The 16,585-nt window shown below is 42.2% G+C and overlaps 1 protein-coding gene across 3 annotated transcripts in view; it reads right to left on the bottom strand.

The window, feature by feature from the left end:
- BTBD7 (BTB domain containing 7) overlaps window positions 1–16,585 on the bottom strand; it is a 78,667-nt gene that overhangs the window by 13,250 nt on the left and 48,832 nt on the right. For all 3 annotated transcript variants that reach the window (XM_084840249.1, XM_084840266.1, XM_084840257.1), the window contains 2 exons: window positions 2,604–2,812; window positions 485–560 (listed from right to left, as the gene is read on the bottom strand). In XM_084840249.1, coding sequence (XP_084696375.1) covers window positions 485–560; window positions 2,604–2,812 — 285 coding nt within the window. The remainder of the gene's footprint in view (window positions 1–484; window positions 561–2,603; window positions 2,813–16,585) is intronic.

Genomic DNA, 16,585 nt, shown 5'->3' with positions numbered 1-16,585 from the left:
TGGAGTTCTTGTGTCTGGGAAGAAATTGCCAGATCAGGGTGAGTGAATTTAGGCCCAGATATATCATGAATTATGCACTGAGGTATAGCCCATTGAGAATTTCTGCTGAAATGAAGGAAGAAATGCTAAAAGCACATCTGCTGCCACCCATTACATTCAGAAAAGAGTGGTCCATAACTCATAGGGACTGCACAGGCTTTGTATGCAGAAGGAATCAGCCAGGTTCAATCCCTGGCATCTCCAGTTAAAAGTGGATCTCAGGTAGCAGGATTGGGAAAGTCACCAGACTCAAACCCTGCAGACCTGTTCCTTGTCAGTGTAGACATGAGTGAGCTAGATGAATCAATGGTCCACCTCAATATAAGGCAGCTTCATATACGCTGAGTAACTTCACAGTGGAGGATCCAGGCTTTTTTCAGCTTTGTAAGCTTAGCAGTTTCTTCGTTAGTGACCAAATTAGATACGCCTGTTAAGAAGTACTTACCTCGGTCTGCTATTCTTTTCATCAACTGATGTTCGCCCCATTTAACGAGGTACTTCAGGACATCTTGCTCACTAGCCTATCAGAAAGGCATTTAAGACAATGCATGAACACACTCAGTTTTTGCCCACAGTTTTTACACCAACAGTAAATTACAGCCCAACAAACTGCTCAATGAAAAGAAGTTTATGATCCAACCTACTACTCTTGCTCACAGCATCTCAGGTTTTTCTGATTTCTGGAAAACCGAGTTGAACTCCTAAAGAAATTTTACTCCTATCATTATTTCTACAAAGGGCCTTTCCTATTTCTCATTAACTGAGAAAAATAAGTTTTTGTATCCTCCCGCTCTTTTAACACATGTAATCAGCGCACTGTTTTATACTTTATTCAATAATTCACCAAATGTTAAAGGTTCTGAGCCAGCCTTCCCCAACCTGGAGCACCCACCCACAATGTGTTGGATTACAACTACCATCATCCCTAGCTAGGCAACACATTTGGAGGGAACCAGGTTTGGGAAGGTTGTTCTAAGCAATATAGACAATGTATAATACAATTATTCTTGATTATCACAAGTACTGGAGTAACCTGGTGGCCTCCAGATGTGTTGGACCACAACTCCCCAGCCAGGATAAGAAGTACTCAGAGGCAGTAAGAACAGGAGCCTACAAATGTTGCCTTGGTCTACTAACCAGCCATTATTTGTGGTTATCGCCAAACTCCTCCCCTCTGTTGATTCTCTGGCATGTGCAGAAGGCTCGGGAGAGGGTCATCTCTAATTTGTGTGGGTATGGAGAAGCAATGGTGGGGATCTCTCTTGCTGTTTCTTAGCTGCTCAAAAACTGCAGTAAATAAGATCTCCAGGGTAGGGATCTCTGTGGTGCCTGGTGCCCTGCTCACCAACTGGCTGGATGCATTCACCTTGGCAAGCTGGCAAGTGGATTTGTGGATGCCTCAGCAAGAATCTCTCTAGCCCAGCCTTTCTCGACCTGGCGCCCTCCAGATGTTTTGGACTACAACTCCCATCACTCCATCCAGCATGGTTAATGGTCAGGGATGCTGGGCATTGTAGTCCAAACCATCTGGAGGGCACCAGCTTGGAGAAGGCTGCTGTAGCTGCTTCTCAGTACCTTCCAGCCTAGAACAAGGTGAGAGGTTGGCCCCTCTTCCAAGTCTTCTGGAAAGGAAGGGTCATTCACTCACCTCAAATTATGCTTTGGAGACTCTTGGAAGCAACAAGGTCAGTAAAAGCCATGAAACTGACCCCTCCCCTCTCCCAAGACTTCTCCATATACCAAAGAATGTCAGAGAGGGGAAGGGTCAGGGCTGACCACAAATAGTAGCTGACTACTAAGACCAGTTAAGTAGCTTAACTTAAACAGTGTGTGTAAATGTGATTGGCACTGTTATTTTAATTGAAAATATTCAGGTAAGTATTCTGACATTTTGATGACTGAAATGTAGGAAAACTGTATTGACAAAAAGAAGTTTCCAATTGCTTCATTACATACCCAAAGCCAAAAAGTACAGAAAGATGTATTAAACCCATTAAATAAATGGGTTATTTGAGAGGAGGTAATGCACCCCAATGGCGTTTTCCCCATTGATTACATTGCAAAATAAACTTCTGGTTGAAATGAAAGATTTTGTACATCTTTTACAAGAAAAGTATGCTTAAATGATGAGCTAGATTTCCTCTTTTCTTCCCCTAAACATATGTTTTTAGCATGAGAACTACTATATAATTTCCATAAACCTCTGAAAAGGCAAGGCAAAAATTAAACCTAGAAGAGTTTCACTTAAAATAATTTGCAACTACTTCTAGACTATTATTAGGCTTTCAACCAATAGTTTATACTGCCAGTTTGGGTTGCGTTATGTGCCAAGAAAGCAGAATACTTTCCTTAATCACTACCTCTGCTAGAGGCTTGTGTGTACATATGCCAGAATAAAGAGAGAAAGAGCCCATTCTGCATACACTCATTCAAGCAGGGTCGTTCTTTCCTTTCGCAGTTAAGATTTAAGATCAGTATGCTTCTGTTCTATACTACTGGTAAGTGATTAACAAAGTCTGGTTCAGGACATAATTGGATGCAATTTGACAGAAAGAGACGATTACCTGCAAGTAGTCAGACTGGATAGCTGTCTGCAGGTGGTCTTTGCCGAGTTCATAAAAGACGTCTGAAGTCATGACCTGGGTAAACTCCTCACAGAGGAAATGCAGTGCTTGGCGGTGTACCCACTTGGAGCCATACGGCTGAGAACTCCACTTGAGAATGGCAATTAAGGTGTCTAGTGAGATGCTTTCAGCGATAATATCCTCACAGCCTACAAAAAGCAGAACACCCAATGGCTCAGTGAGGTTTAGCTGTTCAGGAACGAACACTAGCTGCCATTGTTCAGTTCATGCACCATCTTTGCGGAACCTCATGTATAAAACTATGATTCTTCTTTCGGCCAGATTACGAAAGGATTAGACGATCAGTATAAATCTACTATTTAACATGTCAGTGTTATCTAACTGTCAGTGGGGTACAAAGTTTCAACATAAGATAGTCAGATCCATGGTCTATGTAGTCCAGTGGGGTCAATCCTGTTGGCAGCAGCTCCCTATAATCTTGGCTGAAGGTTCCCCCCCTCACCAGAAATCATTTAACCAAGGATGGCAAAACTGAATCCATACTATATTCATACAGACCAAAGAATGAGTTCTGGTTCCGACATAGGCAATTTAAAAATAGATCCATGATCCCAAATGACAAAAATGTCTATCGTTCACTTTACAATGAACTGTAAGCCTGGCATGCACTACTAGAACTGCAAGTAGTAACAGTAACATTAATGGGATTACATTCTGCAATGACCCGTATGTTTAGATTTAGTCAACAGAGCTCCTTTTTTCTTAATTATCTAAGACAGCAATCCTAACCCCTGATGTTGCCTAAGGGACAGTGCCCCTTGGAGGGGGGGGGGAGGTGTCCACCACTATGGAGGCCACTGCTGCATCCATGTGAGATCTATGGGTGGAAAGCTACCACTGGTGGTGTTCAAGTGGGTATTAGCAAGCATAGGACCCTGAAACAGGGCTTTCTGGAGGTGGGTTGGAGGTGGTTTTGGATCTGCCGGATCGAGAACCATTCGGTTCCCCCAAACAGCCCTCAATCTGGGCTCTTCAGCTATGCCAATCTGAATCCAGTGTAGCTAACTCCCCTCCCACTGCTTTCAATGGTGAAAAAATTAAACTAAAGAGGCTGAAAAGGGCTTTGGATGCTGTGGTAGATCTACCACATTGGTCCCCCCACAGCCCCACTTAGGATTGCTCTGTCTGTCGTCTCAAAGCATTATATATGCTATTTTACACCTGCTCCAGTTAACTTTTACAGAATTATACCTGGTCTAATTATTCCCTGACAGCACTATCTAGTACTAAACATAAAGCATTTCAAAAGCTTTTTTTCTTTTTTCAGTTTTACTCTATAGTTTATAACCCTAGGTCATCACAGCTTTTTTAAAACACACACTTCAGGCACCAATATTTTGTCTGACAACTGTTATTCAAAATTCCTGGTTAATAACTAGACTACAATATACAACAACAACAACAATATACTAATTATCCATATAACTCTAGTGTTATTCAACTAAAATAAGACTGCACTGTATGCTTCTATAATATACTTGATAACTGGAAATAATGGGAATATCAAAGAAGCTCAGCCCCTGATATCCTAAAGGTCTCAGCTGAACATATCAATTGTGGGAAAAGTGAAGAGATCATTAGTACCATACAAGTGGTTGTCCAAAAAAGAGAATATTTTCATGAGAATATGGCAATATAGCGTATCGAATCAATCTGTGAAATAGCTAGGGCTGGCATATGAAGTTCAGTACATTATTTAGCAAAATATTCAGATGTCACTTTTGCAAAAAGAACAAAGCAATGTAAAGATTTTGAACACATTACACCAAGCTTCTAAATAAATCTACATATGTTTCTAGTTTCCATAATTATTTAGAAGCGTACCTACATCTAACATAGAGACACGTCATATGTAGCACTTCAACAGTGTACCCCTGTATCCTCCCCCCGAAAAAAAGTATCCATTTTCAAAAATGTCAACTGAAGCCAATTCAGGCAACAGCCAAAGTCACATTACAACTTGTAAACACAACACAATACTATACATTGAAACATACTCCTATTTTAATCATCCCCCAAACCAATACAGAACACACATCTTCTATTATTCTGTCTTTACCAATGCACCATTGGTACACTGGTAAAGGCCATTATAGGCATCACAGAAGACAGGGAGGTATACAGATGCTTATGAACATGTAGGCTTCAAAGTAAAATTCAAGACCCATCCCATCCTTGTCACAGAGATTACATTCTAGACAAGTTAAGCCACTGCACAACGCAGCAATATGACAGACAACAGCAGGGTTTTAACAGTCAAGTGCAGAAATGGTGATTTCACAGTTTGATCATTTCCGCATTAAGCTGGCAGACAACTGATGCTTTCACCTACTGTCTACTTTTTCCTATGTCCCCTATTTAACTTCTGCATACAAACTGTCAGATTGAGCAATTCTCATGACGTATACAGAATTTATAAACTGCTCCACTCATCCTCACAAAAGTTACTGGATTGGCCTTTAAAAAAGAACTTAAGATATGATGAGTTATATTAGGCTACACTATCAGTCTCAAGGCTACGTTATCAGTCTATGGCTCAGCTGAAACATGAAGCTACTTTTATATCCAGTGGACCATAGCACATTTGCTAATTTCTCCTGAAGAATTCCAAAGATGGAATCTCTGACTATGACATCATACATTCAGTAGATCAGCATTAGCTCAATCATTCCTTCAAAAATTCATCAAATACTCATGGTTTGTAAAATTCCAGACAGCAGTTCTATCTGCCGTACAAGCTGTGAGCTAAATACTTGGTGTTTATAAAGGCTGCTCAACTTCCATATTCTTCTGCAAAGAAAAAGTGTTGGAAAGACAGAAATACTGGGAAAGAAGCTCACCATCTGTAAGTTCTAAAATATTCAAATTCATTTCAGAGGCTGCCTAATCCTAGCAGAGGAAGGTCAGTGACGCAGGAAGTATAAGAATGGACTATGACAACTAGACAACCCTATCTGAACTGCTGCTCTACTGTAAACTTCCTTTCAACTGTTGGGGGGAGATATCTTAAGAAAATTACTGGCAAGTATGATATGGGACCAGATCTTTGAAGAATGGATTAACTTTTCTAAATAAGGCACATGAATTTTCATCAAAGGCATGTCGCCGCATCTAATCTTGCATTATTATTCCCTCTCTTCTTAATTCCATTGCAATTGTGTACAAGCTGGTTGTAAAAAGTCATATTTACAGGCAAATAACTCTCAAGATCTTCTAAAGTTCAGAAGGCAAATTTAAAAAAAATGATTTTCAATCATTGGAACAAGCAAGGCTCCCTTTGAACACATAACCAAAGGAAAGATGCACAGTAACAGATAATTCCCTATTCAGCTTCCTGAGAACGTTAGCATTTTAAAAACACAAGTTTCTAGACCTTATTGGTTTGAAGAAAAGTTTGAATGTACTCAGCCAACACTTGATGAAATTTAAGAAGCTGAAGGGGACTCCTTCCAGTGGGAAGGAGATTGAGCTTCAATGTCCTGCACAACTTCTTCCCTCTCCCTATGTAGAAGAAACAGAGTAAAATACGAAATAAAGAGGGACAGTTTACTTAATTTTGTAATTTATGGTGTGTCCAAATGTTAATATTTCTAGCACATGCTATATACAGCCCTGACCAGATTTGTTACCAATAGAAACTCAGCTTTTGAGGCTTGTATTTTGCTAATAGGAGCCCTCAGTCACAATTATCCAATCATTAACTCAATGAACTCTGCTTTGAATGCAATCTACAAGTCAGAAGCAAACAATGTCAGCACAGATGTTAAGGGATCAATCAGGACAGTATCCTGCATTTGCAGATAATTCTGAAATAGCATGCATTATGGCAATTTCAAAACGCTTGTTCAAATGTCTCCTTACTCCAGACTTTATCGTACTACATCTATCAGCTCTCCAATGCAGTGATGATGGCCAAAGAAGCACAAAAAGTTTATATAGGCAAAGGTTATTTAAAAATTTATATGCCATCTTTTAGGGCAAATGCCCTCTCTATGTACAGCTCTACAATTTAGCTTTGCCTTTAATGTCATGGGCAAGATTCACAAGTTTCTTTGATCTTCTAAGGGTTCTATCGGTATAACACATTCACCACACAGAGGAATCTTCTGAATGATTCAGATGGGAGGTGACATGCAAGAAATTGCCTGTGATCAAAAGAGCTGCTCAGGATCACTCAGGGGGGCTTGCATTAGCCCAATGGATTCTCCCCCCCCCCATTTTTCCTTCTTTTAAAACTTCCTTCCATTTCAAAAGTAGTTTGCCACGTGGCATGGGAGCTGCTCTTTGAGAGAAAAAAAAAAGTACCTAAAGCCCCCCCTTGGGCTCACAGAACTAGCCTGCAGTTCTTTGGAGCCAGACCATTGTGCCAGAATAGGAATCCCACATGGGTTTTTCTAGGAAAGATCTATGAGGGGAGGCTGAAAGCGTTCTCAGCCAAAGTCCAAACCCAGTTCTATTCTACTTTTGCTGCTATGCTGTTTTATTGGTTTTTAAAGCCATTGTTGCCTGCTCTAGAAGCCCCCAGGCTGAAGAGTGGGGTACAACATTTCCCAAAATAAATAAATACATATGCACGTATTTAGGCCAGGTTTGGGCTGATAAATGTGCTCTATATAGGGCTGTCCTTGAAGAGTGTTTGGAAACTACACTAGTGCAAAATGTGGCAGGCAGACTGCTTTCTGGTGAGTGCTTTGTAGACCATATAAAACACCAGTCATGCCTGAACCGCACTGACTCCCAATTTGTTTTTCTGGGCCCAATTCAAGGTGGTGGTTCTTCCTTAAAACAGTCTGGGGCCAAGGTATCTGAAAGACTGCCTCCTCCCATATGAACCTGCCCATAATTTACAATTGTCTTCAGATGCCTGTTATAAACCTGTTATATATTCCGCCAAAAGAGGTTAAGTTAGGGGGGACGGGACATGGGACAGGGCCTTTTCTATGGGAGCACCCCAATTATGGAATTCCCTCCCTAAAGAGGTTAGACTCATCCCATCTTTGCCTAGGTTTAGGAAGGTCATAAAGACTGTTTTGTTTGGGCTAGTCTTTGATGGGTTTTAAACAGTTTTATTCTGCTCTCTAGTGTTTTAAAGATGGGCTGTGGTGTTTTTAATGTACTTGTTTTGAATGCTGCATATCACCTTGGAGGCTTTCTTGGACAGAAAGGCAATTCATGAATGTTCTAATAAATGAAACTATGGTTTATCAGCCCAAAAACAATCCATATACCTCTGTGCTCCCTCTTCATTCCCCCCACCCCCATCTCTCACATGTCAAGCTTTGGTGCTTCTATCTTGATTTGTTAAACCACAGTTTCCCTCGATGTTCAGGAAACTGTGGGTTTAATCACTGCTTACAATCAAGATATGGAACCAAGATCAGAGCATGTGAGCAACAGCTTGTTCTTGAGCTGATAAACCATGGCTTACTGACCCAAAATTGTTATATCTGAAATAGGCCTTTAGTCTGAAAACTGTACTACCACATTCATATGAATAGGAGCTCCTTCCTAAGAAATTCATGTGGATTTTCAGTACCAGCACATCTTCTCACATGTATTACTCTTCAGGATTCATTCTAAAAGCACCACCATGGAGGAAAGTGTATAGCAGAGCTAGCCCTTAAGTTTCCAACACTGCAATGAACACCACCCATGTTGCATGAGCTAAACTGCTGCACAGGATACAACTGTGGGTCAGAAGGAGAGCGTGCTGCCAAATCAAAATGAAACAGAAGGAAGAGCTACAATATGGAAAGAATGGTAGGAGTGGGCAGAGAAGTAGGTAGCAGAGTTAGCGAACATGTCTGCCAACGATCATTAGTATTTGTTTGAAGCCGTGCGTTCCTAGAACACAAACGGGCTGCTACAGGGGCTGGGGGGGAATAGGTCATTGATTTTAAATGGCTTCCCTGCTGGAGTTCAATTTCTTTGAAATGTCAGTTATAAAACTGACTACGTAACATGCAAAATCCTCCATTTATTGCATGAGAATATTTGCTGTACACCACAGTTACTGTTGCACCTCAAAAGTGAACCAAACTTTTAAAGCCAGAAACAAGTTTGAGACTAAGTGAATAAAGGGATAAGCAGAAAAAACATGCTGTGTTTTTGTCCTTTCACTATTTCAGTATTCAGACTCCACTGATCTATAACTCTGGCATCATAGCAACTGCTCTGAAGGAACTACTGTGATTCAGTGTATATGCTTTTATTCTGGGATATCTAGTGCTTGGATGTTTCAATCAGACAGAAATCAAACAGGTTTATTTGTACTTGAAGGTACATGCATCCAAATGAATGGTTAACAATTTTAATACTTCCAAAGAAATACAGATACAGTTGGGAGGTAGGACCAGTATCTGCTTTCTGAATACCAAATTCAAATGAAGTATGACAAATGTAAGCATCACTGAAAGAAGGTTCAATTCTGCATATTTCTTAAGGTCTGGATTACTTCTACTGCTTGCAGTGGTATAATGCAACTACATTAATATTAAATAGTCTGGATATATGCATGTTACCTGTACAGGTAACCTCTACCAAATATGTTAAGCTAAAGGAGGCTTTTCTATGTAAATGAATCGATTTCATCATTTCTCAAATATGATTATTTGCACTCTACCTACCAAACAGGCATTTCATTTTCACCTGATGAAAATAGACAGTAACTAACAGACCTTACTTCAACCTGCCACTCAAAGGCATTTTATTTCATCATCATCATCATCATCATCATCATCATCATCATCATTTTGCTACTTTGTTTTTGTGAGGGTAAGGGCTGGGCCAAGGCAGAAAAGACCAGACTGGAAAGAAAGAGAATACAAAATAATCCATTGTGCAGGTTCCCCCTTTCCCATATTTAACCGCACAAATTGTCATGGGTATGGGTCATAAGAAAGACCCTAAATTGGAATATTTTAAAGAGATTCCCTCTATAGGTAAAAAAAATGCATGCAAAATGTGTACAGTCTGACAAAAAGATACAAGGCCTGCTTGTAAGAATGAATGTAAATAATACTCTATTTATTTGTAAATTAACATAGTTTAGTGGTTGGATTTGCACCATTGTTTAGGAAATATATGAAGTATAATGGGAAAGTTGATTTAAATCATATATGGGCAACACACGGCCCTATGTACCCTGCAAAGCCATCCACTTTTCCTCAATGCCCAACTGAACAGCCACCAGCTGGGAGGCAGGGAACATTTTGCTGTTTCCCCTATTGCTGGGACGGGAAACAGCTTATCAGGACCACTGGTAGGGTGGAGAGGTTTAAGCCTCTCCACATCCCCAGCAATCTTCATATAGATCACTGTTTTCCTGCTGCAATTGGTACTGAGGAAGCAGTTATCTGCATCAGGATTGCTGAGGGCAGGGGAGGAAAGCTTTAACCTGCACCCCACCTCTCAGCATTACATGCAGCCCTCAGAGCCAAAAAGGCTGCCCACCCGATTTAAATCAATGATTAAAATCAGCCTTTTTCATGCTGATTTAAATCACTCTGATTTAAATCAGGGGTGCGCAGAAAGTAGATCTCCAGATGTGTTGGACTTCAACCACTGGCCATGCTGGCAGGGGCTTTTGGAGAGCTACCTTCTGCCACCCCTGATTTAAATCAATTCATCCTGCAAGACCGTGTTAAAAATATTTTTTTTCCTGCGTCATCCAAGGTGGACCATAAACCACTTACATACTTAGAGCGCAATCCTATCGGGATTCCCATCAGCCTCCGAACTCAAGAGGCTGATGGGCATCCTCTGCATTTTTGCTAGGTGCATGGAGGTGATTTTTGCCTCTGCGCTCCCCTTGCTCTGCATTTTTGCTAGACGGGATTTTTCACCTGTCTAGCTGAGTCATTAGGAATGGGGAGGAAAGGAGGCTGGGGACAGCTCATATCCTCACTTCCCCAGTCCCTTCCCCGCCCACCAGCATGCCCCCTTTCCCTTCCCTCTGAGGTCACCTTTGCGACCTCAGAGAGGCAGCCAGTGCGATTTTCTCTGCGCTGGCTGGGGGGGGGGGGCAGGAAGCTTGGACTTCTGGGTCCAAGGTTGGAGTGGTCTCTGAGCACAGATCCAGGAATCTGAAGTATCCTATGGCCCCCTAGACTCTGTCTTACAGAGTATTTAAAGAACACAATTTATAAGTGGTGGGAGTCAGAAATCTGGTAGCTAAAGTTACGACGAAGAAGCCATTGGTGCCCACTCTAGAACGTAATGATGTTATGACAATGTTTTTCAAATTTCTATCCAAAAAGGGACTAGCAATAATCACTGTATTTACTTTTGACCTACTACCCATATTAAATGACAGGGTTGATACATGGGCAATGTCTCTGGCTGTACTCTACTAGTTTCAACAAGTAGTGACCACACAGCATACACAGGGCTCTGCCAAAAGTGAGTGCAGACAAAGCATCCCCCACATTCAAAAGAAATTTCACCAACACTGCACACTACAAATGCATTATCACATGGACAAAGCTGATCACTAAATAGTGTGTGTTGTGTACACACAGAAAAAACACTGGAACACACTCCTCAAATGGACACCAACAACTGAAGGCTGCTATCCTACATATACTCATCTGGAATTCATTGAAATTAACAGGACTTACTTTGTGTAAACATCCTTAGAATTAGACTATTTAGATCAGACTGTACTTTGAGGAGTTTATAGTCCAGAAGTCCAACTTCCTCCATCAATCTCTATGACTTCACAAACAATGGTACAGAAAATTCTCCTTTTTAAAGACAAAAACAACCTTCACTGTGAAATTAAAAGCTATGGTTTCTAAATTAATTGCACACCCCTAGTTAATATAAAACATCTATCCCCCCCAAAGATGTTATTAATGAAGTCCAATATTTTTGCATCACTTTTTTATTAGGAATCAAACAGTACTAGCAAACACACCTTTGTTTTGTTACATTTGGTCTCGTTTATATGGCCCAGGAATTGTTTCTGCATGCGAAATCCTGACTGGCCAAGCACATGGGCTACCAGGAAAGAGATTATGACTGATGTTTTCAGAAATCATGTGACCATCTAGTGACATACAGATGGTTAGGCTCACTGTACAAAAGGCAGCCCCTTCATGGATCACTGCCTTGTTGTGGCGAAGGGGCTTGTGTAACTCAGTGAAGCCATAAGCTATGCCGTGCAGGGCCACCCAAGATGGACAGGTCATGGCAGAGAGTTCTGACAAAATGTGGTCCACTGGAGAAGGAAATGGCAACCCACTCCAGTATTCTTGCCAAGAAAACCCCATGGAACGTATCACAAGGCTAAAAGAGATGACGCCGGAAGATGAGCCCCTCAGGTCGGAAGGTGTCCAATATACTACTGGGGAAGAGCAGAGGGTATTTCCAAGTAGCCCCAGAAAGAGTGAAGCGGCTGGGCCAAACCCGAAAGGACACTCAGCTGTGGATGTGTCTGGTGGTGAAAAGAAAATCCAATGCTGTAAAGAACTATATTGTTTAGGAACCTGGAATGTCAGATCAATGAATCAAGGTAAGCTGGAGGTGGTCAAACATGAGATGGCAAGATTGAACATCGACATCTTGGGAATCAGCGAACTAAAATGGACAGGCATGGGCGAATTTAATTCAGGTCACCATCATATCTACTACTGTGGGCAAGAATCCCTTAGAAGAAATGGAGCAGCACTTATAGTCAATAAAAGGGTGGGAAAAGCAGTACTGGGGTACAATCTTAAAAACGATAGAATGATCTCAGGAGGAATCCAAGGCAAACCATTCCACATCACAGTAATTCAGGTCTATGCCCCAACCACTGATGCCGAAGAAGCTGAGGTTGATAGGTTCTATGAAGACCTACAACACCTTCTAGAACTAACACCAAAAAAAGATGTCCTCTTCATCATAGGGGACTGGAATGCTAAAGTAGGAAGTCAAAAAATCACCGGGATAACAGGCAGGCATGGCCTTGGTGTACAAAATGAAGCAGGACAAAAGCTAATAGAGTTTTGCCAAGAGAACACGCTGATCATAGCAAACACTCTTTTCCAACAGCACAAGAGACAACTCTACACATGGACATCACCAGATGGTCAATATCGAAATCAGATTGATTATGTCCTTTGCAGCCAAAGATGGAGAAGCTCTATACAGTCAGTAAAAACAAGACCTGGAGCTGACTGTGGCTCAGATCATGAGCTTCTTGTTGCAAAATTTCAGCTTAAATTGAAGAACGTAGGGAAAACCACTAAACCATTCAGGTATGACCTCAATCATATCCCTGATGAATATACAGTGGAGGTGAGGAATAGATTTCAGGGATTAGACCTGATAGACAGAGTGCCTGAGGAACTATGGATGGAGGTCCGTAACATTGTTCAGGAGGCAGCAACTCAATTCATCCCAAAGAAAAAGAAATGCAAGAAAGCCAAGTGGCTGTCTGATGAAGCTTTACAAGTAGCTGAGGAAAGAAGGGAAGCAAAAAGCAAGGGAGAAAGGGGAAGATATATCCAACTGAATGCAGAGTTCCAGAGAATAGCAAGGAGAGACAAGAAGGCCTTCTTAAATGAACAATGCAAAGAAATCGAGGAAAACAACAGAATGGGAAAGACTAGTGATCTTTTCAAGAAAATTGGAGATCTCAAGGGAACGTTTTGTGCAAAGATGGGCATGATAAAGGACAAAGAAGGCAGGGACCTAACAGAAGCAGATGAAATTAAGAAGAGGTGGCAAGAATACACAGAAGAACTATAAAGGAAAGATCTTCATGTCCCTGATAGCCATGATAGTGCGGTCACTGAACTTGAGCCGGACATCCTAGAGAGTGAAGTCAAGTGGGCCTTAGGAAGCATTACTAACAACAAAGCTAGCGGAGATGACAGTATTCCAGCTGAGCTATTTAAAATCCTAAAAGATGATGCTGTTAAAGTGCTGCATTCAATATGCCAACAAATCTGGAACACTCAACAGTGGCCACAAGACTGGAAAAGGTCAGTTTACATTCCAATTCCAAAGAAGGGCAACGCCAAAGAGTGTTCAAACTACTGCACAATTGCGCTCATTTCATATGCCAGCAAGGTGATGCTCAAAATCCTACAAGCTAGGCTTCAGCAGTATGCAAACCGAGAACTACCGGAAGTACAAGCTGGGTTTCGAAGAGGCAGAGGAACTAGAGATCAAATCGCCAACATTCGCTGCATCATGGAGAAAGCAAGAGAATTCCAGAAAAACATCTATTTCTGCTTCATTGACTACGCTAAAGCCTTTGATTGTGTGGATCACAACAAACTGTGGCAAATTCTTAAAGTGATGGGAGTACCAGACCACCTTACCTGTCTCCTGAGAAACCTGTACGAGGGTCAAGAAGCAACAGTAAGAACCAGACATGGAACAACCGAGTGGTTCAAAATTGGGAAAGGAGTACGACAAGGCTGTATATTGTCACCCTGCTTATTTAACTTATATGCAGAGTACATCATGAGAAATGCTGGGTTGGATGAATCAGAGGTCGGAATTAAGATTGCTGGGAGAATTATCAACAACCTCCGATATGCAGACGATACCACCCTAATGGCAGAAAGCGAAGAGGATCTAAAGAGCCTCTTGTTGAGGGTGAAAGAGGAAAGTGCAAAAGCTGGTTTGAAACTCAACATTAAAAAAACGAAGATCATGGCATCTGGCCCCATCACTTCCTGGTATATAGAAGGGGAAGAAATGGAAGCAGTGACAGATTTTACTCTCTTGGGCTCCAAGATCACCGCAGACGGTGACTGTAGCCATGAAATTAAAAGTCGCTTGCTCCTTGGGAGGAAAGCTATGGCAAATCTAGACAGCATAGTAAGAAGCAGAGACATCACCTTGCCGACAAAGGTCCGTCTAATCAAAGCTATGGTTTTCCCAGTAGTAATGTATGGCTGTGAGAGCTGGACTATAAGGAAGGCTGAGGACCGAAGAATTGATGCTTTCGAACTGAGGTGCTGGAGAAGACTCTTACGAGTCCCCTGGACTGCAAGGAGGTCAAATCAGTCCATCCTAAAGGAAATAAACCCTGAGTGCTCATTGGAAGGACAGATACTGAAGCTGAAGCTCAAATATTTTGGCCACCTAATGCGAAGAGAAAACTCTCTGGAAAAGACCCTGATGCTGGGAAAGACTGAAGGCAAAAGGAGAAGGGGACGACAGAGGATGAGATGGCTAGATAGCATCACCGATGCAATGAATTTGAACTTAAGCACACTATGGGAGAGAGCGCAGGACAGGAAGGCCTGGCATGCTATGGTCCATGGGGTCACGAAGAGTCGGACACGACTGAACAACAACAACAACAAAAGGCAGCATCTCTACAAGCAGCCACCAAGGAGCCCTCTTGTCAAACAGATATTTCGGTGCTTTCAGTTTGCGGTCTTGCCAGCTCCAAGGGGGAAGACAAGCTTCCAATGAGAAGTGAAGACTGAGGGGAGATATGATAGCGCTCTTCAAGTACTTGAAAGGTTGTCACAGAGAGGAAGGCCAGGATCTCTTCTTGATCATCCCAGAGTGCAGGACACGGAATCATGGGCTCAAGTTACAGGAAGCCAGATTCCGGCTGAACATCAGGAAAAGCTTCCTGACTGTTAGAGCAATACGACAATGGAACCAATTACCGGGGGGTGGGCTCTCCTGCATTGGAGGTGTTCAAGATGAGGCTGGACAGCCATCTGTCAGGGATGCTCTGACTTGGATTCCTGCATTGAGCAGGGGGTTGGACTCGATGGCCTTGTAGGCCCCTTCCAACCCTACTATACTACTATTCTATGATTCTATGACTTGAGAAGTGAAACTTGCATCTGAACAGCAGCCACTCAGTAACAAGCCTGACAGAGCAGCAGAGCAATTGACCCTGAAGGACAAAGTTCCAAAGTTCCTGCGCCCAAATGCTAGGCTCAAGCCTAAGAAGCAACCCTGTGGTTAACAGCGATAGCAGTTATTAAAAAATGATTGCTGTCCTCACTATTTTCATCACTGAAATCACCACTGCTGAAAACAGTCAAGAATTCAGTACCTATAGGCCACAGATGTTTAGGCTCTGTTTTTCAGAATTACATCAAACCTTGTAACTACTGGCTTTGGGGTCCTCAAATATTTATCCAAGTACACCTTGAGGTCTGCAGAGGGAAGAGGTGCTTCCAGATGAGGCTATTAGCATGCCACTACCCTGCTTCATTCATGGAACTTTACAGGGGATCCAGACGTTGTCATCATCTGCTTGTACTCATCCTCTGTTTTCCCACCACTTCTTCCAGTTTTTTTTCTTACTGTAGAAAATCTGTCACGAGAGCAATCCTATGGCACCTAGACAGTGTCTGGGGGGCCACAAGGTAGCCTGGATTTCTGGAACTGAGGTCAGAGATAGTGTCTGAGTTCCCCAACCCCCTCCCTCTTGCAACCAGCGTGGCGAAAACTGCGCCAACTGCCTCTCTGATGTCACAAAAGCGACCTCAGAGAGGAGAGAAAAGGGGCAGGTCTGTGGGTGGGGAGGGGACTGGGAAGGCCAGCATACAAAGAATCCTCCAGCCTCCTTCCCTCCCACTCTGCAGAGCCACAGTCAGACAGGCAGAAACACCCATCTAGCAAAAATGCAAGGCGGGAGGAGAGTGGAGGTAAAAATCGCCTCTGTGATCCTCCTACTCTGCATAGGATGCCCGTCAGCCTCTGAGTTCAGAGGCTGATGGGCATCCCAATAGGACTGCACCCTAAGAAGAAAAAGAAAGAAGAACTGTACATTGCCTTCTAATTGTTAGTGCTATGATCACTTCAACTGGAAGCACCTACTGTATGAGTGGACGTCCACTACAGCACCCCATAGTGAATTCTACCCACTGAACCAAGATCAACTATCTACTCACACAAATGGTGTAATATTGGAATGACTAGCTCACAGT

Source organism: Heloderma suspectum, chromosome 1 (assembly GCF_057233095.1).
Source record: "Heloderma suspectum isolate Gila_16-S chromosome 1, 16-S_ref, whole genome shotgun sequence".
In the NCBI taxonomy this organism is placed as follows: domain Eukaryota; kingdom Metazoa; phylum Chordata; class Lepidosauria; order Squamata; family Helodermatidae; genus Heloderma; species Heloderma suspectum.
This window is presented reverse-complemented; position numbering and strand designations above follow the sequence as displayed.